Source organism: Colias philodice, chromosome 25 (assembly GCF_061535455.1).
Source record: "Colias philodice isolate Cphi_HAF_F1 chromosome 25, ilColPhil1 Martin Lab GWU primary, whole genome shotgun sequence".
In the NCBI taxonomy this organism is placed as follows: Eukaryota; Metazoa; Arthropoda; class Insecta; order Lepidoptera; family Pieridae; genus Colias; species Colias philodice.
In genome coordinates, this window is record NC_143110.1 from 4,709,711 (window position 1) to 4,735,978 (window position 26,268).

Here is a 26,268-nt window from a genome sequence, read left to right on the forward strand (position 1 = left end):
AACTAAACTAATATTTTATTATTTATTGGTTTCTATCTTACAATTTGGTTGTCTTTACGTTTAAATTATATAACATAATAGAAGAGTTTTTCTGTATCGGATATATTTTACAGAGTATTTCTATCGATTATTTTAATCTATCGACCCATCATTGAATAATTCTGTGTAGGCATCACTAAGTGGGCGGGACCTGTCCATGAAGTACGATAATTATTTGTATGACATTTTAACATAGACAATACAATTATACATAGGCGTGAAGCTGTCAAAAAGCAAATAATATAATGGACAGAGTATATAAGTTATAGAGGTCAGTGACCGTCAGTGACAAACACTATGGATACCTACGCTCGCGAATGCAAATTCGGTGATTTACTAATTATTGATACCTAGTCATTGAATTCGTTTTGAAATAGCCTGTACTTTGTAATTTTTAGTGTTATAGACATTTATAAAATGTGGTGCTCATTTTTTTGTAATAAATCATCCCGAACGCTATTGTATTTTCGTTGTTTTATTTCAAGTGAACACCTATACAATTTTGTCACGAGCCGCCTCTGGCCTCTGGGTGAAATAAACAAGTCAAATGATTTTTGTTCTAATTGTATTTTGGTAGTAGTTTGTTTAGAATTTACATTACCATTGTTTAATTTTTATTTTGTATTTGCAGTAAAATAAAAAGATGAAAAACTTCATTAGGTATATTGTACGACACCTCACTCTGAATCGCGCTAGCGAAATTTTTTCTTTACAGAGCACATATACAACTTTCGGACAATCTTCATTGAGGCCGGCCGGCAAATCGAGTATGTCGAGAAACTTCACTTATTCGATGGAGGTATTCTACCTTCCTTCCTCCACAGTTGTGGGACCCCGACGTGCATTGAACACGCAGCTTTCTGATACTAGTAGCTAAAATCAAAACCACAGATATGTCTGTGATCAAAACCATAATAATATTTTTACCTATTATTTTACTAAAAGTCGAGTGCATCGAAATCGTAAATATGTTTTTCACCTTCCTGGTTTTTTTTCCATAGTAAATAGTGTTTTTGATTTGTTGTTGTATGAATAATTATTCTTACTTGTTGGTTATGAAATGTATTTTGAAATAATTTACTTTTACAAATCATTAGTGATATTAGTTTTGAGTGAAAATGCTTGGATCAGCATAATATCATATTTGCTACTTCAAATACATGTTTTGATAAAAAAAAAACAATAGTGTAATGTAGGTAATAAAATAAAACTGCGTTTTATTGTAGGTAATCAATTTTGACATTATTTATTTCCCAAAATTACAATAAAATAGTTTACGCCAACAAATATAACTTTTATTTTTATAACAATCCTACTTCCTACTAATGCGAAAGTTCATACATGTTTCAAAAGAAAAACTTTTACTTTTACTATTATTTCAATTTATCCGGTTTAATTAAGACTTAATATTGATACATATGATCATTATAAATACAAATAGGAATTAATAATATAACGAATACGTGGCACAACTAAAATTTTACCGATACCACCCGTGGTCATTCTCCTTTGTGGGTCATTTGTAACAGGATGGCGGTTCTACAGCGAAAAAAGAAAAATGATGGTCAGAACGCTGATACCGGATACCTTAAGATACTGTAATATAAAATATTACTAGATTAGATAAAATATTATAGGTAGTATCTTCACCGTGTGTGACGCGCTTTACATTCACGCCATCTAGAGTTAAATCTTTATCATTTTTGTATACGTCTGTGTGTGTAAACGACCCTGTATGCAATGACAGATGTTAAAACGCATAATTTTACCGAATTGGGTGGATTTTAAGGCAATGATATAACATATTTCAATAAAATATAATATTCAGTAACCGCCATGACTATTCCTAGGTTTGATGACTATTCCAATTACGCAAAAACTCAAATAAACTAGAAATGTAGAATTCAGCGCCATCTAGCGGGATATTGGCTGGGAACAGATCGTTGCAATCACCTTAATGGTATTTCACTTGACTCAAAGATACTTGAAGTGTAGGGAAATCTGTAATAAAACATATTAATTTAGTAAATACTGTTTCTCCTCTCATTAATTTTTTTTGAATTGGGTATTGGGTATGTATCTCTGATGATCTGATCATAAATTCCTACTTATACAAATATACATACTGCACATTATTATATGCAGATCTTGTAACTTTATGGTTTCTAAATGCTCATATTTAGATATGACAAACAGATTATAGTATTGGTACATTGGTACATTAAAGCAAAATCACATTTGTTTGTGCGAAAGAGTTATTGGTAACTTTCAATTGTATTGAGAGGTTTCACGTGGGTTGATGAATATAACATTAAAAACCATAAACAGGTACTAAAAAAATTAAAAGTTTTTAAAAATTATTACCAGTATTGAGAAATGAAGATGCAGGAGGGTCTGCAAATATATCTGCTCGTCTTGAATATAAATGATCAACTGGATGTTCCTAAAATTAGAAAATGGTATATTAGAAAATATAACATAAGTTTTAGCAAAACTTAAGTTAGATTGAAAAAATGAGTAGGGTAAACAGTACAATGATTGTCATTCTAAGCTGATCTTGAACATATTTTATGTAGTGACTTCTATGTTATAATAATATTTTTATCTTAGTTTGTATATATGTAATGTTTACCAGCTCCAAGGTATATAAACGTAAATTATAAGGAAACACATGGATATTAAAAAAAAATTCTTTATTGCTTAAAAAGTAACATCAAACTTAATTTTGCACAATCATTGGCACTGAAGTATAATTATTGGCACAGCGAATTTGGTATAAAGATTGGCACAACATATCTAATAAGACCACTGAAGATACGTCCATTTAGTAGACTTCCTTTTGGATGCACTCCAAATGGAAATTTATCCAGATACGGTACCATTCACAATACTTCCTTTTGAATGCATGGCGTCACTTCGAACTTTGCAATCGTACGGAACGGAAATAAATAACACTATGGATAACAATACTTTACTGGTGGCAGCAGCTGTGTATTTTATTAAAAAGACAAAAAAAAAACCTAAGAGAAAGTGGATGAAGGATTGGTTGAAACAAAGAAATACTTTTACACATACCAACTTATTGTCTGAATTGTCTCTAGAGCCCACTGATTGGAGAAACTTCTTAAGAATGGACGAACAGACGTATTTTAAATTACTTGGACTTGTGACGCCAATAATAAAAAAAAAACAAGATACTAATATGAGGCAAGCCATAACTCCTACACTCTTATAAAGACCGACTCTCTAACTTCAATATGATTTCACTAGAAAATCGAAGAGACATTATGATCTTATTTTCGTATCTAAACTTTTTAACAATAAAATTGACTGCCCCCAATTGCTAACAAGACTCAACATTCGTGTCCCGGCTAGATATCCCCGCATCAAAATAACTCCATTAGCTCCTCCTCTACGTAAACCGTCTCCGGAGCCAACTCCCCAGTACCTAGACTTTCAAAAATTGTAAATAAATACAGCGACAAAATAGATATATTCTTCCATACACCCAAGAAGCTCCATTCTATAGTAAAAGAAATTCATAAATTAAAAAACGTAAATTATTGTTATCAGCCTATTAATTAAATTATTCCATCTATTTTACAATAATATTAACATGTCTGTATTGTACTTTTAAGAAATAGCTCTGTTTAATTGGTGCATGCTGTGTTAACCTTTAATTATTTGTTACTTTCGGAAAGAACATAATATCTTTATGCATGTAATATTTATATTGTAAGCAGTAAGAATCACTGTAAACAAATGTTGGTTGACCAAATAAATAAAAAAAAAAAATAACTGCTCACGAAAGGCTATGTGCTACACTTCGTTTTTTAGCCTCAGGAACGACATATGAAAATCTGAAATTTGAAATTGCAATTTCTGCACAGTGTCTGGGAACCATTATTCCAAAAACTTGCAAGGCAATCATAACGGTTTTGAAGCGTTATATGAAGGTAAGTAAATAATACAATGTGTATTTAGTATTTTTATTATCGAGTATTAACAATCATTTATTAGAGTAAAAGTAACATATTTAAAAGTAATTATTTAGTGTTGTCTGAATCTGTGTCGCCTATAGCGGTAACAAATGCTTCATACAATAAATTATGGTGCTGTTGTGAAGATCCAGGCTCATTTACTGAATTATTCACAAAAACAGAATTGTCATTATTCTGGTTAGGCAGATTTATATATATTTGCGAATTATTTGCATTGTTCTGGTTCAAATGAGCGTCTACAATGTGCGAATGAATAGTTAAATTGTTGGTCTCAGCCATGAATATCGCATCATTAATTATTTTTTGGCAGTATGTAGCCATCATTGCCGGCAAATTTCTTAATTTTTCTGCAATATGTTCACCAAATGAGTCATATTGCTGTTTCACTTGTGGAGGTTCTTCCAATTTCTTTGCTATCTTTGTTAGAACATCGTCATCTTGGGCTTTGAGTTTTCTTGTTTTAGTCCTTGACGATGAAGCCACACTACTTTGTGAAAGTGGTGGAACATTCAGACATTGGTTTCAGTTTCATCATCGCTCATCTGAAAAAAAAAATGTTTTTTTACAGATGCCAGATACTGAAGAAGAATGGAGGAAAATCGCAAAGGACTTTGAAGAAAGATGGCAGTTTCCTAATTGTTTAGGGGCTACAGACGGAAAGCATATAAGGATAATATCACATCCAGGTAGTGGTTCCTATTTTTGGAATTACAAGAATTTCAATAGCATTGTGCTAATGGCTTGTGCAAATGCCAACTATGAATTTATATGGTGTGAAGTTGGTACAAATGGTCGAGTTTAAGATGGAGGAGCCATACAGAATACAATTTTTTATGAAAAATTACTGAGAAAGGAACTTAACATCCCCAATGATGACAGGTGTCAAAACAGCCACACTAAACTACCTTTTGTATTTGTAGGGGATGAAGCTCTACGAAGTGATAACAGACAACAATTGATTGTCGGTTCAAATATAATAAATAAGTAATTAAGCAATTCGTTAACCATGTTAACATAAACTCCTAATTTTAATGTACCTATATTAATGATCGAAGACTTGAAATAAATATTCTAAATTCAAATTCAAATTATTTATTGTGAGTCACAGGTATTATGGGTTATTTACATTGTATGAGGTGATCCGCTGTGATCTGCCATGTGGCGTACAATTTTTAAAAATGTTTTACATAGATAATTAATTATTAAACCGAATTATACATTTATATCATTATTATTATTATATTATTGTTTATACCAAGGTAGTCGTAATGTCTCTTAGCAAACGCAGTCTTTGTATATACGACTGGGCATATCGGCGGGGGCCGCCTCTTATACCCTTATTACACTACCCGATATCAAGGGCCCTGCATCTAGGGTGGGCGTGTACCCTAGTTAGTGCGGCGCTTATTACACTTCTCTGCGAATTGGGCCCTAACTCAGTTTATACGCGAATGTCTAGAGAGATAAACGTATTGTTGCATTTTACATTATGCCGTCGTCACTATCGAAACGTCAAAAAATTGCTGTAGCAGTGGCAACCGTTGTCGCAATAACAAATATTAAAAAAAGAAAGAAGAGAAAGATCTGGGTGAAAGAGTATTTGCGGTTACGTGAAAAGCTTTCTAATATGCAAATACTAAGCGTGCTTGAACCGGGAGATTTAAGGAATTATCTCAGAGTAGGTGCAGAACAATTTGAACACTTGTTGAGTTTGTTGACACCTTACATACAAAAGCAAGATACGGTTCTAAGACAAAGCGTGAGTGCTAAACAGAGATTAGTCGTTACATTAAGATTTTTAGCTACGGGAAACTCTTACCAAGACTTAAAATATAGCACTTTAATATCGCAACCGCTTCTGTCTCAAATTATTCCAGAAACATGCCGAGCAATTTACAAATGTTTGAGAAATTATATCAAGGTAAATAAAACAATTATTTATGTAATTATATTTATTCAATTTTTTTTTAATTTCTGCGTTTTACAATTAAAAACTCTTTCATTATTTCGCCAGGACCTTCTATTACAGACAACGAACCTGATTTATCATCTGCGGGGGAAGACACATTGGGAAGGTATTCTAAAAATGTTGGTTGATGAGGCAATGGTGACAGTTGAATTCGGTTATGTGGTGATTGTGATGGTTGGTGGACTGTTTGTGTGTTTGATGATAATTGATAAGGCGATGGTGAGTTTGGCAGTTGTGTTTGGTGCTGTGGTGACGATATTGCTTGGCGGACCGACTGTGTGTGGAAACGAGGCCATGGAGTAAAGTGTGAATTTGAATGATGAGGTGATTGAGTTTGGCTTGACGGTGATGGCGATGAATAATTTGATGGCGGTGAAGGTGAATACAACTGTTTCTGACGCTGGTAAAAGCCACTATTGTTAGGTATAGATTCGTGAAATGGATTGAGAACGACGCACGAGGATTCGGTTAGTTGATCAAGTTTGGCGTGAAACAAAACATCTGATATAATTTTTTGTGCTATTATCTTTTGACGTTTGTTTAAATCTTTTACATGAAAGCCAATTGACCAGTGCAAACTTAGCACCCCATCTATGGAATTTTGGGTCGAAAATGACCTTGATCGTTAGGTCCCCGTTAGGTCCTTTAAGGTCCCACAATTTTTTCGTTAGGTCCCCTTTAGTTTTTTTTTAAATAATTTTTTAAATTTTAGGTATAAAAAAAATGCACTTTAGCACCCCATCCATAGAATTTTGGGTCAAAAATGACCTCAATCGATAGGTCTCCGTTAGGTCCTATAAGGTCCCACAATTTTTTCGTTAGGTCCCCTTTAGTTTTTTTTTAAATAATTTTTTTTTAATTTTAGGTATAAAAAAGTTACACTTTAGCACCCCATCCATAGCAAAATTGGCAAATTTTATCAAAATCGTATTCTTTACCGTTAGGTCCGTATAGGCTCATCATTGAAATTGTTGAATTATTTATTTTATTAAAATTATAAAATAATAAAAACCTGCGCATGCGCCTTAGAGCATTAAGGCATGCGCACATCATACATAAACAGCGCGAAATTTAAAATGGTATCGTTTCATTTATTAAATAAATCTATTGTTCTGAGAGTGCTTATTTATTAAAAACCTACTTTTCAACCTAGAATTAAAATAACCTGGTATTAGTGTCAATCTATGGTGTCAATATATTTTTTGTAGCGGCCACAGGGCCACACTATCTGGAATGTCATCGTGGCGTTTCTGCGTAGGCGTACCTACCTAACGGCTAACCTAGACAGTAGAGTTAATCAAATTTTTTGCGAATTTATTGGTTTTATTGATGAAATATTGGTAAAACTATAAAGAGTGCTGTGCGGAAGCTTTTATTTACAATGATTAGTAAATACAAATAGATACAGAAAGAGAAAATAGCTTAAATCAAACAAAAAGAAGATTGTATACATGTTGCGACAGAATTCATAGGTTAGTAAAACTTATTCCATAATCATCTTGATAGTTCTAATATGTACTAGTAGTAAGAATTTAAAATATTACAAATGATATCTGTACAAATTTATATAATGTATGTTGAAGTATGTTAATAAGGAATAAAAAAATTACAGAAAAGAGTTCAAGATGTGCTCTAACCATAAGAAAGTAAAAGATCTACTGCAGGAAGATGTCTCTCGCAGAATAAATATTTTGACCAAATTTCTTCAATGACTGGTTAGTACCTATTTATTCAAGAACATTTTTTCAAATTAGTAAACTTGTTTTCAATTAGAAAACATTTAATGATTAAAATTTATTAATTTCCAGACATTAGTTTTTCAACACTGAAAATAATTCATACTGAAGGGAAAGGAAACCAAGGGGTTTTCAGCACCCCTGGTAAAAAGCGCCCTCATAAAACAACAGTATCAAACTTGGACAGTTTCAATATTCAATCGATTAGAAACAAAACCAATTAATATTATATTGTAAAGAAGCAAGTACCCACACTAAGAAGCCTTTTGATAGACTTGAGGGAAAGCATCGGCTTTAATATCTGCAGAGAAACATTACGCCAGATATTATTATCAAATGGGTTTGTTTTCACACAGAACAAAAACCAATGTTCTGTACTCGTAGAAAGCATGGCGACATAGGTACTTAAAGGCAATTATTTCAAAACGACAGCAAGGGAAGAAAATAATTTATTTAGATGAGATTTATATTCATCAGAATTATAGACCAAAGAAATCATGGCAGGGTCCTTCAATTCAAGGTGCTATTGATAATAATATCCTCATGGAAGAGATTCATTATTGTTATTTATCAGAATGGGATTTGTACCAAATGCTTTATTAATATTTAGTACAAAATCAACTAAAGCTGATTATCATCACGACACAAATTCCTCAAATTTTAATAAATGTTTACAGGAAAAATTAATACCCAATTTGAAGGATTCTAGTATAATTGTCGTGGATAACGCTAGTTATCACACTAGAATAAGGCACCAAACACAAGTAATCGCAAGGCGGAAGTACAAAATTGGCTCCGGTACAATGATATTTCATTTGAAGAAGATCCGACAAGAGAGGAACTGCTGTGTTTAGTTCATAAGCACAAACAAACATAAAGAACATGGCCATGAGGTATTACGACTTCCACCATATCATTGCGACCTCAATCCGATCGAGCTTATTTGGAGTACAGCAAAAAGAAAAGTGGCGAGTAAAAATATATCAAGAACTGTACCTGAAATGGAAAGTTTAATAAAATAGTGTTTTGACAGCATAACCGCAGAAGAATGGAATAAAATGGTAAATCATATTATTCCTATTGAAGACAAATTTAAAGAAAAAGACAGAATTGTGGCGCAAAACGAAAGTCTTATTATACATGTCTCTGATTCTGGTGAAGACTCCAGCAGTTCAGATGAATCGATGGGTGTGGAGTATTTGAAATCTGATTTTAATTAAAGTAATTGATGAATAATAAGTAACTTAAATAAATAACTAATTTTTTGTACTTTGTTTTTAAAATTCTCATTCTATCATCATACATACTTACTTACATAAACTTCACGCCTGTTTCCCAGCTTTTCGCCTTTCCATTTAGCACAGTCCTTTCTAATCTCTTTCGCTTCAATCTCATCCATACATCATTTATGAATGAAATTGCTCGCCGGTTACCTATCATCATCAGCCTTCAATTACCACTCACTACTGCAGGGGCACGACCTACCTCGTGAGAAAGTGTTATCATAATCATAATCTACCATACTGATCTAATTGGTGTTGCTGGATATTACAAAGCCGCGAAACTTGTTGGATCCAAGATAATATGTAGATTTCCTCATAATGTTTTGCTTCACAGTTAAGCTTGTGGTAATCTATACTAATTATTATAGATAGGGAGGCGAATAGGGGAATTTTCGGTAATACTCGAGCGTGGCAGTTTAAGATATGAGAGATACTTTAGACCTAATAGAACAACCTTGTAAATTATTTAGCTCTGTATAGACGATCGCGCGCGAGTGACGCGCGCCTAGTATAGACGATCATATTAGTAAAAAAAAATCGATAGTCTGAAATACTCGGGCGCGTCAGATTAAGATATTGGGGGTTGATTTTAGTGTTTTAACCCCTCACGCGTCCAACTATAACATACTGATTTAGTTACGAGCAAACAATGTACGTAGGACGCGTGAAGCTTTAAGACTAAATTTAACTAATCTGACGATAAGTCCTTGACGCCGCCGAGTTATAGGGTCGCGAACTTGTAAAAAAAAACGTTAACGTTAAGTACATTTTACAAAAAAAAAGTTTAAATAAACAAAAAAGGTAATTTTATTTTACACAAAAAAGGTATCTTTACATTTTTGTCCAAAGTTAAAACTTTTTGACTTGAAGCAGTTGACTCCCAGTTTTTTGAGTATAATATCTCGAAAACTGAGGACGTTAAAAAAAAAGACGGGTTGCACTCCGGGAGTGCCGGCAGAAGTGAAAACTTGATTATTAACGTTGAGCATGTTTGATATTTTGGAATGGTATCCGTCTTACGCTTTTTCGATCAGTTCACGTGTCCTGACGCGAGTTTAAGATTTTATACCCATTACAGAAAAAGTGCTCAACGCCGCTAAAGAAGTTTTCACTTCAAAAATTGATATGAAATAACGATGATTAAAAAAAAAGAAACCCAAAAACCTTTTTCGGTCAGATTTAAGACAACCCACCAACATTTTAGTCAGATTAAGAAAATATGCTTTCAGGATACCGAGATAAACCTCCCCTATGAAAATCTGACGCGCTCGAGTATTTCAAAAATACTTTATTTTTTAGCATTTTCAAAAATTCACCGTAGGTAACTTATCGTCACGCCGAAATCGTCAGTTTTTTTAAAGGGAGCTTCCTTGGGGCCTACTTAACACCAACACCCCTTCCGAAAATCTGACGCGCTCGAGTAATTTTTTTTTTGTGCATTTTTGCCCACCACGCAAACCGGCAGATTAGTATACCGTTGTTATCAGAGTCACTTGGGGCATAGGTAGTATGAATATCTGACGCGCTCGAGAATGCCTAAGTAACTGTTTTTTTTTAACATTTTTGAAAAACCGTACACGCCAAACCCACCGCTAAAATGGTTTTTACCATACAAGCTTTTCTTTTCGAAATTATTTTATCTTTTGGTTTTGATAAGTCTCGACGGCGCCGTCGAATTACGCCATTTAGCTACCTCGCCTCCCAACTATTGTAAAGCTGAAGAGTTTGATGTGCGAAAGAACACCGCCGCTGGAGCTATTGTCTACCGCTATTTGTCATATTGATTGGCATTGTAGAATTATGGTCATAAGTCGTGGTTACACCTACCTACAAGGTGTTGTTTAAGTTGTGGCAATAATTATTGGCATATCACGGTAGTGTGGCCGTAGCATAATACCCTTTGTCCAGTGTGCAATATGAGCTCGCCGGCCAATAATTACCGACATAATATGTAAACTCTAGTGTAACCACATCAGTTCTTGCAGTAATTTAGACGGTAATTTAATGCCATAATTATTGCGGTGTCAGCCCGGTAAACGGTAAGGTAGTGTGGCCGTAGCATTAGGCGTTTGAAATTGCCGCGAGCGCGCGCTGCGCCGCCCGCACCAGTCGCTAGTTAGCTCGCTAGTCGCTAGGTACCTACTTAGACCGCACGTGCGTTTTGAATGTGAAATCACGTCATATGTTCGCTCAAAGTACCTTTTTATATAATATTTCGTGATCGCGCCCGCGAGTCAACGTGAACAAGTACTTAGATAGGCGATAGCCCTTTTATCGAGGTAGGTTATAGGCATATATCTTTACGCTAAAACCAACAGGACAATAATTAAAATATGGCGCCTAGGTTAGATATTTTTAGAGTATACTAGCTGTCCCGGCAAACGTTGTTCTGCCTTACTCTTCATCATTTAGGGGTATGAAAAATACTTAGATGTTAGCCGATTCTCAGACCTACCCGATATGCACACAAAATTTCATGAGAATGGTAGGTAACTAACATTGTGACAGGGGAATCACTATCACTATCACTACATAGTACCTATAAAACAAAGTCGCTTTCTCTGTCCCTATGTCCCTTTGTATGCTTAAATCTTTAAAAGTACGCAACGGATTTTGATGCGGTTTTTTTTAATAGATAGAGTGATTCAAGAGGAAGGTTTTAAATATATAATTTATAAGGTTTTAGACAAAGCGGGCGAAGCCGCGGGCGGTGAGCTAGTTTTATATATAAGAAATAGCAACATAAGGTAAATACCTATTAAATAATAATATTAGTCCCAACTCCCAGCATAAAACTTATTAATATAATTTCATGGTAATTTCATATTAAATTATAATATTATTGTGATTTTTCATTGCTAGTTACAAAAGCAGATTGAAAATAAATAATAAAAAGATAAGTAAAATAGAATATTAAATAAACAACGCGAACGGAACCGTATTTTTAAAAGGCGGCATTTCACAAACGAAAGTGGGCGTTACCTTTGCTACGTGCACAAAGACACCGCCACCGGCACGTGTAAGCGTCCGCGCATTTAGGCCGGCCACATACATCAGTTTTCCTGATACGATTTCCTGACCGTTTTCCGAATCCGGGCCTCCGAACGCAGTAAATTCATACAAAAGAAAGTAATGAATATCACACACATTCGATAACTTTCCGTACGGTTTTTTCTCCGTCCGTTCTTTCCGAATGCAAGCCCATGCATCCGGAATTCCTGACGGAAAAAAACGAAACGGATGCAAAGCCTACGTACATTTTGTATGGCCCGCCATACACATTCGCAAATTCCGAACGGAACACTCAGTCAGCGCAAGGCGATCGAGCTGAGCGGACGCGTATCGTAGTCATTGCTGGGGCACCCACGAATACGATTATTGACGATGAGTGATATTGAACATTTAATCATTGGTGTAGAAGGGTACCCATGCCCGTGGGATCTAAATAACAAAGATTATCATAACAGGGATGTGAAAGATCTTGCCTGGCAACAAATTTGTAAGGAAATCTACACTGAATGGGGGAGAATAGATGCAACACAGAAATTAAACTCATGTTAGTTTCTTTTCTATTTATATTTATTGCTATTTGTTTATTACAACGTTATTCTTCCAAACGTGTGCACTCCACTGAAGCTACTCCAAGACTAATCTCGGTATTCCGAACGGAAAAAAACGCATGTGTGTGGTAGTCGTACGGAATTTTTCATGATACAGTTTCCGAATCAGGAAAACTGATGTATGTGGCCGGCCTTAATAATTGCACAAATTTTGTGCTCATAGAGTCATAGAGTACTTACTGAGTAACATAAACATTGTAAATTGTTATTTGTAATTTGTTAGTGCTCCACCAAACGTCTTAGCATGTGTCTTCTTAGGCCTTAGCATAGGGCTGTGATAGATCTGCGCGGGAGATTCGGGATCGTTAGTCGATAGTAATTCGTTCATATTTTCTATTTATAAATAATTAGTTTTAAATTTATTTAAGCAGAGTTTGGATAAATCCGTACCTAAGATACTGCATTTAAGTAGTTGCGAGATTTTCTTATGTTTCTTAGTTATTTTAAAAAGTTATTGATATTTGGAGTAATAAGTATTAATAATTGTCAATACCTAAGTACATTATGTAATATTTACCTTCGTCACTCATCATTCGTCATCATTGTGCAATATTATGTATTAGGATCCTGTGCATGAAGGTAATCGGGTGTGTTTGCATTTTGGAACCGTTGATTTCTTCTGGTAAATAATAATACCGTGTACGTGTAATTGGTGTTTACTACACATCTAATTACTAAAAATCATAAGTAAAATAAGTACCTACGTTAAAAATAACCGAAATCAAAACGGAAAAGTAAAAAATAAAAAAGATTTGATATTATTAAATACTACCTACATATTATTTAGTTGTGCTATTTACTAAATAGGTTTGATGTCGGTGCCAAGCCAATGTAAAACTTATGTGGTATAGTAGATTAATTTGATTTCATAATGCCCGGTTTACACGGGCTTAATACTAAGTGCTTATAGTGCTTGGCAGCGACTTCAAACCTATATTTTAGTAAATAGCACAACTAAATAATATGTAGGTAACTAGTATTTAATAATATAATATAAATATAATTTTTTTTTTTTTTACTTCCCGTTTTTGAAGTCGGTTATTTTTATTTAATACTCTTGTAAGTGTCATTTAGTGTATTATTTTCATCACGAATCAAACGAGCCTCAAACTCGATAAAGTTGAGTCAATTAATTACTGAGTTCCTATCACAGTATTACAATTTATTATTTCCTATATTGTAATACTGTGGTTCCTATGGCCATCTTCTGATTCCATCATCAAATCAGCTCTATGTCATGATAATTTTTCATCGCTACCCAATTTACATACGTATACAAAATTTCAGCTCAATCGGTAACCGGGAAGTTAATCAAAGTTATTAAGTACATATTAAGTTACTTGCTAGATTTCGAGATTATACAAAAATGCTCATAAAATAAAAACTACGGGGCCTACCCGAATCAAATTTTTATGGGACCAATTCGAAACCATTTCGCATCAACAAAAAAAGAATCACGTAAATCGGTTCTGAAACCTCGGTGTTATCGGTGTACATACTTAAAAAAAATAAAAATAAATATACCGGCCGAATTGATAACCTCCTCCTTTTTTTGAAGTCGGTAAAAAACATACTTTCTATTTCTTAATTCAAAGTATTATTATTCATTTATACTAATAGTTATTAATTTAATAGCAAAGCTTTAACTCAAATGGCAAATAGGGTAAAGTCGTATATAATTATTATCAATTATTATTATTTTGGGTAAAAATGAAGGATACCAAGATTCCTTTTCACACATTGGCTTACTGCTCATACTGCATTGGCGCTTCAAAGATGGACGTAGCCCGTAGAAGTTCTTGCAGCCGCGGCAATTTATTTATACAGTGCGTTTAATTCATGTTTAGGTAATTATTACGTACATGTGCACCAATAACAATGAGTGTACTCAGCCGTCTGCGATGTTACCATTTTCCAATCTCTATTTTCCTCTTTTTATTTCTGATTAACTATAACATTATTAAAAATATGTTTAGATTTTTTCAAATGTTTAAAATGTGTACATTTTACATTTAATTTAATTTTAATTAACTACCTATAAAACGAAACTTTAAAGAGTACGGACGGATGTATTGATTGGTGATATTTGATAATATTATTTATGTAATAAAGTACAATTTGATCAAAATCATGCTCATTGTATATTGTTATTTAATTTTTAAGCACAAGTAACTGTTCCATACTATTTTACTCATTTTATAAATATATTCATTTTTTATCGCAAATGTATGAAAGTGAGTTATGAATAACATCTAGAATAATATAATAAATAGAGGTGTAGGTATGTGACGACCCCATCGCCCCCGGATGGCATATCCACAATAGATATATCCCAACCGTGCAGTCAGTCACCCCGCAGGGCACCTTGTGGCGAGGTGTCGGAGAGTAGCGACCCCGCGGGAACCGAGCGCTCCCGGGGGAGGCCCCTGTCCTCACCTCTGGACTGTCCCGGTGGCAGTTCGGAGTGAACAATGACGAGGTTCAGGATCCCCCACCTCTGGCTTGCCTTTGTTGGCCGTCCAGAGTGGAGCCTCCAGAGCTATATGCTCGGGGGTGGAAGTGTCTAATGGCGTAATAGCGGGGAAACCCGCTCCGGTCCCGCGGGCCCGCGATGGTGAAACCGGTGCCGCACCTCTCTACACCCCTAGCCGTTCAGCTGATGTTGCCCCCTTGTTGCCACTATCGGTAATCTTTTTGGGAGCCCATCGACCGAACTGGCGAGTCACCGTCTACCAAAATTTTCAATTTTTAATATTGAAAAGGTAGACGTCCATAGTCCCCTTAGACCCAACCTACCAATCCCATGGCTGTATCTCTATAGTGCAGTCATGGGCAGGCTGCGGCTGGTGTCCCACAACACATTAAATTCTCTAAAGGGCCTCTGCGTGTTGGACCTGTGTCCCCACGTAAGCCTTCCAAAGGACCGGGTAATGGGTATCACCCTTATAGTGATACCCGTGTATTATGGAGAGGGCGTAGGGATATGACGACCCCATCGCCCACGGATGGGATATTTATATTGTCTACGTGACAATAGATACTTTACCCGTGAAATCAGTCAACCCGCAGGACACCTTGTGGCGGGGTGTCGGGGAGTAGCGACCCCGAGGGAACCGAGTGTTCCCGGGGGAGGCCCCTGTCTTCATCTCCGGCTTGCCTTCACCGGCCGGTCGGAGTGGAGTCGCAAGAGCTTTTAGCTCGAAGGGTGGATGCAAATCGTAAATGGCGAGTGGGCACGTGATGCTGGATCCTCAGTGATCGTACTTTAAAGTCCAGAGACGCCTCTCCACCCTTAGATGCTCACAATATGTTGCCCTCTAGTCGCATCATTGCAGTGATTTATTTAGAAAGCCCATACAGTGAGAGGGCGAGTCACCACCTGCCAACAATTTTTTGCTTTATTATATATAATGGAACTGAGAAACAAAAATAATAATAAGGTATTAAATCAATAAATAGCTTATTATTATTTAATAATAATCAATATATAATCTTCAGTGATAATTCGTTAAATTTTATCTTAAGTAGAGAATATTTTTTGTTATGTGCGTTTGTTAATAATAAATATAAAATTTATCAGTACTGTTATTTACGAAGGTATTTTTTTTTTCAGGATATCCAGAGATGCCGAAAGAAGCAAGAGTATCTGTGAATGATGCTGTCAAAGTAGTAAAAGAATTCATTCTATCAGGACATTTCAAGGATAATAAATTACCCACTAAAAGCTCAGAGGTATGGTGTCAGATGAGTAAACGCTTTGATTATAAATGGAGTGCACGGGATGTATACCGAGAAGTTAGAGAAGACAGAAGGCAAATTTTGACGAAAGCTCGTGATGCAGTGGGTGTTTCTGTTGTAGATGATAATTCAATTAACGTAATTGAAGATGATTTTTTTTCCGAAGCTGAGAGTGAAAATTCGTCTGATCATGGCGACAGTGAATGGGAAGCTCCAGGCCTGGAAACATTTTTTCTTCCTATGCCTGAAGAACTTTTTACTATGATACACGAGCAAGAACCGACGACGTACAAAAATAGGAAGTATAATATATTAGAGCGTTTCAAGTGGACAAGTATATTGGCGGAGAAAATTTATTTTCTCACTCACATGCCTTGCTCTTTTGTTTTCAAAAATTCTAAAATTTATACTGATGAAGGAAGTGTCCATTATTTAACAATTCATGGAAAATGCCAAAGTAAAGTATGTGGAAATAAATTTTTTGGATTTTTGGATAAAAAACCATCGATTTTTCCTTGTTATCTCCGGATAAGGATGAAAGACACAATATACGAGCCCCATGAAGATGTACGCCGGCCGATTCGTAAGTTTCAACGGCTTCAAATTGGAGAACAAGCACTTAATGAAGGAGTTGGTAACTATACGAAACGTCAAGCTGCTATGTATGCGGAAAACAATAAACGTCTACCGCCAATTCATCCAAAACAAAATATTGTTAGACAGTGTAAGAATGAATTTCTACATCACAAATTAGGTGTTAAGCCAGGAGATGGACACGATGTCATAAATACCATTGAAAGTATGAGGTATAATCCATTATACCCTGAATTTATTCAGGACGTAAAGAGAGACAAATTTTATGTCATCTATAGTACACGTAATCAATTAGTATCGTATAAACGTTATTGTAAATTAACTAAAATATCTCGAATTGCTATTGATGGTACTGGTAGTATAATACAACAAATAACTCACCCTAATGGAAGAACAACCGGCCATATATTCTTATACGCTATTGTAATTAACTTTAAAAATAAAACACACTCTGTTTATCAATTATTAACTGAATGCCAGAGTACTCAAGTATTAATCTGGTGGCTGAAATCTTGGCTTTCGATGGGAGCACATAAACCAAGTGAAGCCAGCTGTGATAGCTCTCGGGCTTTGATTAACGCGCTATCGTTCGCTTTCAATGACCAATCAATAAAAACATATATAGATACTTTATACCTACGAGCTACTGGTGACACTTCTTGGGTATCTAGACCATCAATTTTCACATACATACGTCTTGACGTTGCACATTTCGTCCACATGATCAGTGAATGGAAATGTTTGAAGAATCAGAAAAATTCATTGGTAAAAAAATTTTATGTATATTGTGTAGCTCTTATGATCGATTGTCAGACTGTTAAAGAATTCGAAGAGATATTTAGACTAGTATGTATTGTTGCCTTTAATGAACGCGATGACTCTATTATTAAAACCACTGGACAAACAGTAGCCCAAGCCCGCCATCATCTGAAAAAAAGTATCGCCACTCGGGATCTCTCTGACATTGTTAGTAAATTGGATTGTAGTGAAATTAATAAAACTAAAAAACCAAATGACTCTGATAAACAAGAAAATGATGACTGCAGTGATGTCTCAAGTGAACCTAGTCCTGTGAAAAAGTTTATTACAAATACGTTTAACTCGGCAAAAGAGTTAAAAATGTTGGGAAATACTGCAAATGCATATTATGCTGATGATTTTATTCAAGAATTTTTGCCGAGAGCATGCGAATTTCCATTATGGACATCGTCGTGTTTTTCTGACATAGTTGATCATGCAACGACCAGTCACGTTGAGCAGTTTTTCGGAAACATGAAGGAACGAAGTTTATGTAAATGGAATAGTCTAGTACGCGCAGATGTTTTTTTGAAAAATGAATATAATGTATACCAAGGAAGTTCTGCTGAACTTGAATCAAATGTAATTATTGAAAATGAAAAAGAGATTTTGAATTGTAAAAAAAAAATAGATAACTTGAGTAAAAATTGTGGAAATTTTTATAATAGTGAGCCAAATAAGGAAGATTGTTCTACTGATAATATCGAAAAGAATAACAACGAAGAAATATTTAATAATGAAAAATTTGTTGATTGTGATAGTATTACTATAAATGATTCCAAAGAGAACATGGCATTTGCTTCTACACCAAAAAAAAGTTCTGATATTGATCCAAATGAACATGTGAATCTCTGTATTACAAAAAGTGAAGATTCAGAAAACAGTTCTACAAATTTTAAAAACAGGTATAACATTTCTCATAATGATATCAGTAAATCTTCATCAGATGATTATAACAACATAATAAATAGCTCAGCTAATAGGGTACTTTTGAATAGCGTAGAATCCGTGAATATAAATTATGAGAAATTCAGCAGTTCAAGTGAAAAAATCCTTTTGAGTAGTTTAGACTACACATCTGATGTGAATAACAAGAAACGATCATTATCGATGACCTATGAAAATAATGAAAAAATAATTGGAGATAATTATAAAAATAAAAAACAAATATTGGAAGATTCTGATTTATTTGCAGTAGATAATTGGAGAAATAAAGGTCGACCATCCCGTAATGATTACTTTAATTCTTTGAATACGAGCAACGAAAATGATAATAATTCACCATTTAAAATAAATCAGATGAAAAATTCAGAGAATAATAATCATAAGACGTATAATCCACTAGGATTCCATTTCCAAGCAACACCAGACATTTTGTTTCAGACAATAAGCCCAATAGGACCTATAAAACCAGCTAAAACTAAAATTAAAAAACCATTAGGTATACTTGAAAATGGCAACAGACGCAATCCCATTTCTATAAATGGGATTGATGTTTTACTACTGAATACTTGCGCGTTCGATTCTATCATCCATATACTAGCAATAGCTGGAAAATATGATATTAAATTTTTATTATATATGCAACAGAATTCAAATCCAACGATGAAATTTATTTGTCAATTTATAGACAAAGGACCCGTAGCATCAATTTACAGAAATAGAACTGTGTTGTTATCAGAGTTGCTTAGAGATAAAATTGTAGAGAAAAAAAAAGAATCGGTGCTATATGCCAATGAATTAAATATGTGGTCAAGTATTTATGACATGTGGAAAAGATGTTTACCTCATAGCGCATGTCTCCATCATGTTTGTAAAATCTGTGGTGTATACAAAGTGTATACATCAATGGTTCAAGTAAATCATAAAATCCTTTGGGAAAATGGGTATAATAAGCTCAATGAGTCAATAAAAATTTTCGATTCTAAGATTCGGTGTACAAAATGTAAACTTACTATGGTTGATCGGACTTTATTATTTAATAGATGCATTTGCATTGAATTAAATGTTCGTAAATTGGGGAGCACGCCGTTAACATGCCAATTGAGAGATATGCCTACAATTATTCAATTAAATTATTTGAGTTATCGGTGAGTGTTAATTATTTATTTTTATCAACACTTGTTGTAGGTAAGTAAGTATTTAATAAAAAAACATGATTGTTTATTTTTACAGATTGCGAGGAATCATTGAATGTGGGGCAGGCCATGTTAAATCCTATTGTAGAAAAGGCAAAAATTGGAGCTTGTATGATGATAATGCAAAAAAAGTACAAACAGTTTTATTTACCAAAGTCGTAACACCTGATGCTGCTATTTATACTAGAATAATTAAGTAATTTAATTGTTTTGTTAACGTTTACGAGTTTATTTTTATTTTATGTCAACTTTTAGTTTTTAAAAGGAAAAAATTATTTTATCGTAAAGGAGAATGACCACGGGTGGTATCGGTAAAATTTTAGTTGTGCCACGTATTCGTGATATTGTTAATTCCTATTTGTATTTATAATGATCATATATATCACTATTAAGTCTAAATTATACCGGATAAATTGAAATAATATTAAAAGTTTGTGTTTTGAAACATGTATGACCACGTATGGAATCGGTAAAATACTAGTTGTGTCACGTGTTCGTGATATTGTTAATTCCTATTTGTATTTATAATGATCATATTTATCACTATCAAGTCGTATTTATACCGAATAAATAGAAATAAAAGTAAAAGTTTTTGTTTTGACACATATATCTATCTCTCTTGCAAGCGTCCTGCGTCATATGTCATAGTTTCTATTTGAAATGAATGTTGAATGAATTTGTTCGACTTAATTTATTTTGAAATAATGTTTATTACGATTTACTTTTCACATTTGTCTTGTAAATTAAAATATTACCTATGTAATAAATGTAAAACTTAGCGTTCATCGTTAGTTTAAACTCGGTAAAGTATTTTTTTGAAGTGTTGAATAAAACTTTTGTTTTATTTTTAAGGTACAAGTCCGAGACGGGCCGCAGACTGCAACCGCAGGCGACACTGTGGCTACCGGCTGCGGTTACCGCAATGCTGCCTGCGGTCGCTATTCCAACTGCGGCTGCATGCCGTGGCTGCACAATGCACAGAACGCAAAAGTCATAAGAATTCACCAATTAAAATATAAATAAACAAATAGTTGCCATGGCAATAATTGGCATTTGCATACTGCAGTCTGCGGTCGCTGCGCGCCGCGGCCGCACGCTGCGCGTTGCGTCTGCAGGCAGCAGTGTTGCCGCGCTTGGAATCAATTTCATAGATGTTCATAGAAACAAGTGCTGTCGCTTGCAGTTTGCTGTTGCAGTTTGCGGTCTGCGGCCCGTCTCGGACTTGTACCTTTATTGTCGCGAACTGCGGCTTATTTACATAAAAACATTAATCGTTTCTAAAAGTACTAACATCAAGCTTTAAATTGAGCTATATTTCATCTTGACACAATAAGTTTGATTGCGATACCAAGTGCCATAGTCACTTGGGCAATCTCCATTCTGTACTATGTTAATCAAGAAAAATATACCTACTTAATTTGATAATTTTACATACAAAATGAGTGATAACAAACTACTAGATTCATAGATTGCAATTAGGTTTAGTTTTGAATACTTTATTTTTGTTCGTGTGTTCATTGTAAAAATATCTAAAATCACTTTATTTTGCATTTATTTTGTCTGAAATTGGCAATTTTTTAACCGACTTCAAAAAAGGAGGAGGTTATCAATTCGACCTCCTGAATATTCAATCATACAGTAATTGTATATTATATTAACTTAAACGCTTGTTTAATATAAATTATACTTCTCATGGTTTAAAAATAAAATATTCTCATGTTAATAAAATAAAATTTTATTGAAAATCAGTCGTTATTTATTTTTTAATAATTTTAGTAAGAAATGATGACATCATATCATGAGAATCAGTTAAAAAAGTTCATTTATTCACTATCATTATCTCTGACATCATTAACTCTTCCATTTCTGCAGTTATTCCATCTTGTTTTTTTTGTACTGCTCTTCAACATGAATAACATGGTTTGGTCATAGAAGAAATCTCGTCGAGATACTGATTTTGTGTCTTTAAACATTTTGAACGGACAGATCGTTCAATTTTATATTGTTGCTTGAATAGTTTTTAACTGGATTACTGGTATCATCCATGCAAAATAATAATAATAATATTAATAAACAAATCATACCTACTTATAATAATGTGCAATGCAATCAAGATGAAAAGCATCAAAATATCAAGTCACACTTAACAATGCATTGAGATATTTCTCGTAAACACTCTTGTTTTTCCTTGAAAACTACATCTCATTTTGTACTAAATATTAATAAAGCATTTGGTACAAATCCCATTCTGATAAATAACAATAATGAATCTCTTCCATGAGGATATTATTATCAATAGCACCTTGAATTGAAGGACCCTGCCATGATTTCTTTGGTCTATAATTCTGATGAATATAAATCTCATCTAAATAAATTATTTTCTTCCCTTGCTGTCGTTTTGAAATAATTGCCTTCAAGTACCTATGTCGCCATGCTTTCTACGAGTACAGAACATTGGTTTTTGTTCTGTGTGAAAACAAACCCATTTGATAATAATATCTGGCGTAATGTTTCTCTGCAGATATTAAAGCCGATGCTTTCCCTCAAGTCTATCAAAAGGCTTCTTAGTGTGGGTACTTGCTTCTTTACAATATAATATTAATTGGTTTTGTTTCTAATCGATTGAATATTGAAACTGTCCAAGTTTGATACTGTTGTTTTATGAGGGCGCTTTTTACCAGGGGTGCTGAAAACCCCTTGGTTTCCTTTCCCTTCAGTATGAATTATTTTCAGTGTTGAAAAACTAATGTCTGGAAATTAATAAATTTTAATCATTAAATGTTTTCTAATTGAAAACAAGTTTACTAATTTGAAAAAATGTTCTTGAATAAATAGGTACTAACCAGTCATTGAAGAAATTTGGTCAAAATATTTATTCTGCGAGAGACATCTTCCTGCAGTAGATCTTTTACTTTCTTATGGTTAGAGCACATCTTGAACTCTTTTCTGTAATTTTTTTATTCCTTATTAACATACTTCAACATACATTATATAAATTTGTACAGATATCATTTGTAATATTTTAAATTCTTACTACTAGTACATATTAGAACTATCAAGATGATTATGGAATAAGTTTTACTAACCTATGAATTCTGTCGCAACATGTATACAATCTTCTTTTTGTTTGATTTAAGCTATTTTCTCTTTCTGTATCTATTTGTATTTACTAATCATTGTAAATAAAAGCTTCCGCACAGCACTCTTTATAGTTTTACCAATATTTCATCAATAAAACCAATAAATTCGCAAAAAATTTGATTAACTCTACTGTCTAGGTTAGCCGTTAGGTAGGTACGCCTACGCAGAAACGCCACGATGACATTCCAGATAGTGTGGCCCTGTGGCCGCTACAAAAAATATATTGACACCATAGATTGACACTAATACCAGGTTATTTTAATTCTAGGTTGAAAAGTAGGTTTTTAATAAATAAGCACTCTCAGAACAATAGATTTATTTAATAAATGAAACGATACCATTTTAAATTTCGCGCTGTTTATGTATGATGTGCGCATGCCTTAATGCTCTAAGGCGCATGCGCAGGTTTTTATTATTTTATAATTTTAATAAAATAAATAATTCAACAATTTCAATGATGAGCCTATACGGACCTAACGGTAAAGAATACGATTTTGATAAAATTTGCCAATTTTGCTATGGATGGGGTGCTAAAGTGTAACTTTTTTATACCTAAAATTAAAAAAAAATTATTTAAAAAAAAACTAAAGGGGACCTAACGAAAAAATTGTGGGACCTTATAGGACCTAACGGAGACCTATCGATTGAGGTCATTTTTGACCCAAAATTCTATGGATGGGGTGCTAAAGTGCATTTTTTTTATACCTAAAATTTAAAAAATTATTTAAAAAAAAACTAAAGGGGACCTAACGAAAAAATTGTGGGACCTTAAAGGACCTAACGGGGACCTAACGATCAAGGTCATTTTCGACCCAAAATTCCATAGATGGGGTGCTAAGTTTGCACTGGTAGCCAATTGATCGTCCATAGACCTCCCATTCTTCGTCTTTTTGAGCCATTATTCTTTCTGCCGATAAAAGAATATTTTCTTGTTTTTGTAATAAAGTATCCTTTTTCTTTCTCTTCCGTGACCCGCTGCTAGAGTTTGTAACACTTGCGGTTTCATCTTCTGATGATGACTTCTGTAATAATAATAGAAAATTTTTTAAGTATAGATGGATGAATGGATGGATGTTTGTTACTCTTTCACGCAAAAAGTAGGTACTGGACCGATTTGTATGGATTTAGAACTTAGGTAGTTTATCAGCAGGAATACCAAATAGGATTACTTTCTATCCCAAATTTTTTTTACATGTTTTTAAGGGAGCGCTATATAACCGAAATCCACGCGGGCGAAGCCGCTGGCTAGTAAGTCTAGTAAATTGTTTTAATAAAAATAATATTTTCTTTCAGATGCCTACGACAGAAACAGAGTGGAGGGAAGTAGCTGAGCAATTTGAACAAAGGTGGAATTTCCCTCACTGTGTTGGATCATGCGATGGGAAACATGTTGCAATTCAAAAACCTCATGAAAGTGGCTCCTTGTTTTATAACTACAAAGGATTTTTCAGTATTGTTCTATTTGCTGTGGTGAATGCAAACTACGAATTCATGTACGTAAACACAGGCACTAATGGATCCGTCGCAGATGCATCGATTTTAAGTCGTACTCCATTTTATCAGAAGATGATTAATGACGATTTAAATTTACCACCACCTTCTGCACTGCCAGGCACTGATACAGTTGTACCCTATAGACCGGGAGATACTGACACAAAATTTCGAGTCATTTGTAACAGGATGGCGGTTCTACAGGGTTCTTAGTACGCAATGACAAAAAGAAAAATGATAGTGTGAACGCTGGTACCGGCGGCTTAGTCGCGTGGGCGTTAGTCGAACTCGTCGGAAAATAGCGAAAGTCAAACGATTTGTAACAGTATGGCACTTATTTTTCCTGGAAGTTTGAGGATCAAAGAATATAAATACAAAATTTCAAAGATCTAGGTGTTGGAAATCTTCACTTATATAAATTAATACTAAATTAATTTTTCAAGTATGACAGCACTTTTTCCCCCTACTAGAAGTATGGCAAATATAATAATGGTCACATTTTATCAAATACTCTCCAAAAATCCAAATGCAATACTGGTACAAAAAGTTTGGCGAAATAATTTTTTTTTGCAGATTTTCGGCGGTATGGCGACCATTTGGAATCGTCCGAAAAGTATGGCATAGCGATTTTCGTAAATGGCTGCACGACGATGGTTACCTGTGCAAAAGTTAGCCTGGTACAAATGGTTGAATAATTGTTTTATTTAAATCAACATATTCGCGTCGGTATGGCGGGCTGTAAGTCACACCGGAAAAGTATGGCATGACACTACCGCCTACTTCTTTTTTATGGGCTATCGGTAAATACTAAAATTTTTGTGTTACAAATCGTTTGACTTTCGCTATTTTTCCGACGAGTTCGGCTAACGCCCACGCGACTAAACCACCGATACCAGCGATCACACCATCATTTTTCTTTTTATCATTGCGTACTAAGACCCCTGTAGAACCGCCATCCTGTTACAAATGACTCGAAATTTTGTGTCAGTATCTCCCGGTCTACTATGTATTCCTGGGTGATAATGCTTTTGCATTAAATAAAAATTTTATGAAGCCATTTCCCTTTAAAAACAATGATTATGAACAAAGGGTCTATAACTATCGATTGTCACGAGCCAGGCGAGTTGTAGAGAACGCGTTTGGAATTTTATCGTCAAGATTCCGGGTGTTGCGAAGACCTCTTAATACAGACCTAGATACCACCGACGCTATAGTAATGGCATGTTGTGCTTTTCACAATTATTTAAGGAAACAGGGAACGAATTATATATCCCAGAACAATGTTGACCGAGAAAACACTGCAACTGGTACATTTGAACAAGGGGATTGGAGGTCTACTACCGATGGCTTGACTCTCTTACAACACAGAAACAATAGTCAAAGGAATGTTGAAGCTGTAGCTGTACGAGACAAATTCAAGAATTATTTCACTACTGAAGGAAGAGTCGGATTTCAAGATAGAATGATAAACGTAGTCTCAGTATGATATTGTAAAATAGGTACTTAATTATAGATAATTACGTTTGAAAATAAAAATAAAATGTCTACATATTTATTTTACTCACCTCATATTCTAAAGAGTCAGTAACAGTACGACAAGATTCCGTTCTTGAACCCAGAAAATTTAAAGCGTCGAAATACCATAGTGTTGGTACGTATACCTCATCTGCTCCTGCGCCTGTAACCTGAACCTGAAATCGATTGAATAAAAGATTAGATT

At 34.4% G+C, this 26,268-nt stretch overlaps 1 protein-coding gene and 1 pseudogene across 3 annotated transcripts; both read left to right on the forward strand.

Moving 5' to 3' along the window:
• The first annotated feature begins 2,944 nt into the window (after positions 1-2,944).
• Positions 2,945-5,028, forward strand: LOC149477343 (uncharacterized; annotated as a pseudogene). Its single transcript, XR_016317689.1, has 3 exons — positions 2,945-3,265; positions 3,846-3,995; positions 4,609-5,028. The product of XR_016317689.1 is annotated as an uncharacterized LOC149477343 (transcript).
• LOC149477344 (uncharacterized) lies at positions 4,840-24,686 on the forward strand. Of its 2 annotated transcripts, XM_089711058.1 has the most exons (3): positions 4,840-5,961; positions 6,055-6,115; positions 24,351-24,686. In XM_089711058.1, exons 1-3 carry the CDS (start codon positions 5,530-5,532, stop codon positions 24,386-24,388), a joined length of 531 nt encoding a protein of 176 aa, XP_089567184.1. In that variant the 5' UTR covers positions 4,840-5,529; the 3' UTR covers positions 24,389-24,686. The 2 variants fall into 2 exon arrangements, with proteins under 2 accessions (XP_089567184.1, XP_089567183.1); XM_089711057.1 differs by lacking the exon at positions 24,351-24,686 and having other exon boundaries at positions 4,845-5,961; positions 6,055-6,571.
• Positions 24,687-26,268: the final 1,582 nt, after the last annotated feature.

Excerpts from the sequence above, each read along its gene's own strand:
- LOC149477344 (XM_089711057.1), top strand. The coding sequence starts at position 5,530 with ATGCCGTCGTCACTATCGAAACGTCAAAAAATTGCTGTAGCAGTGGCA. Across the intron at positions 5,962-6,054 it reads GTTTGAGAAATTATATCAAG|GACCTTCTATTACAGACAAC; the intron begins GTAAATAAAACA and ends TTATTTCGCCAG.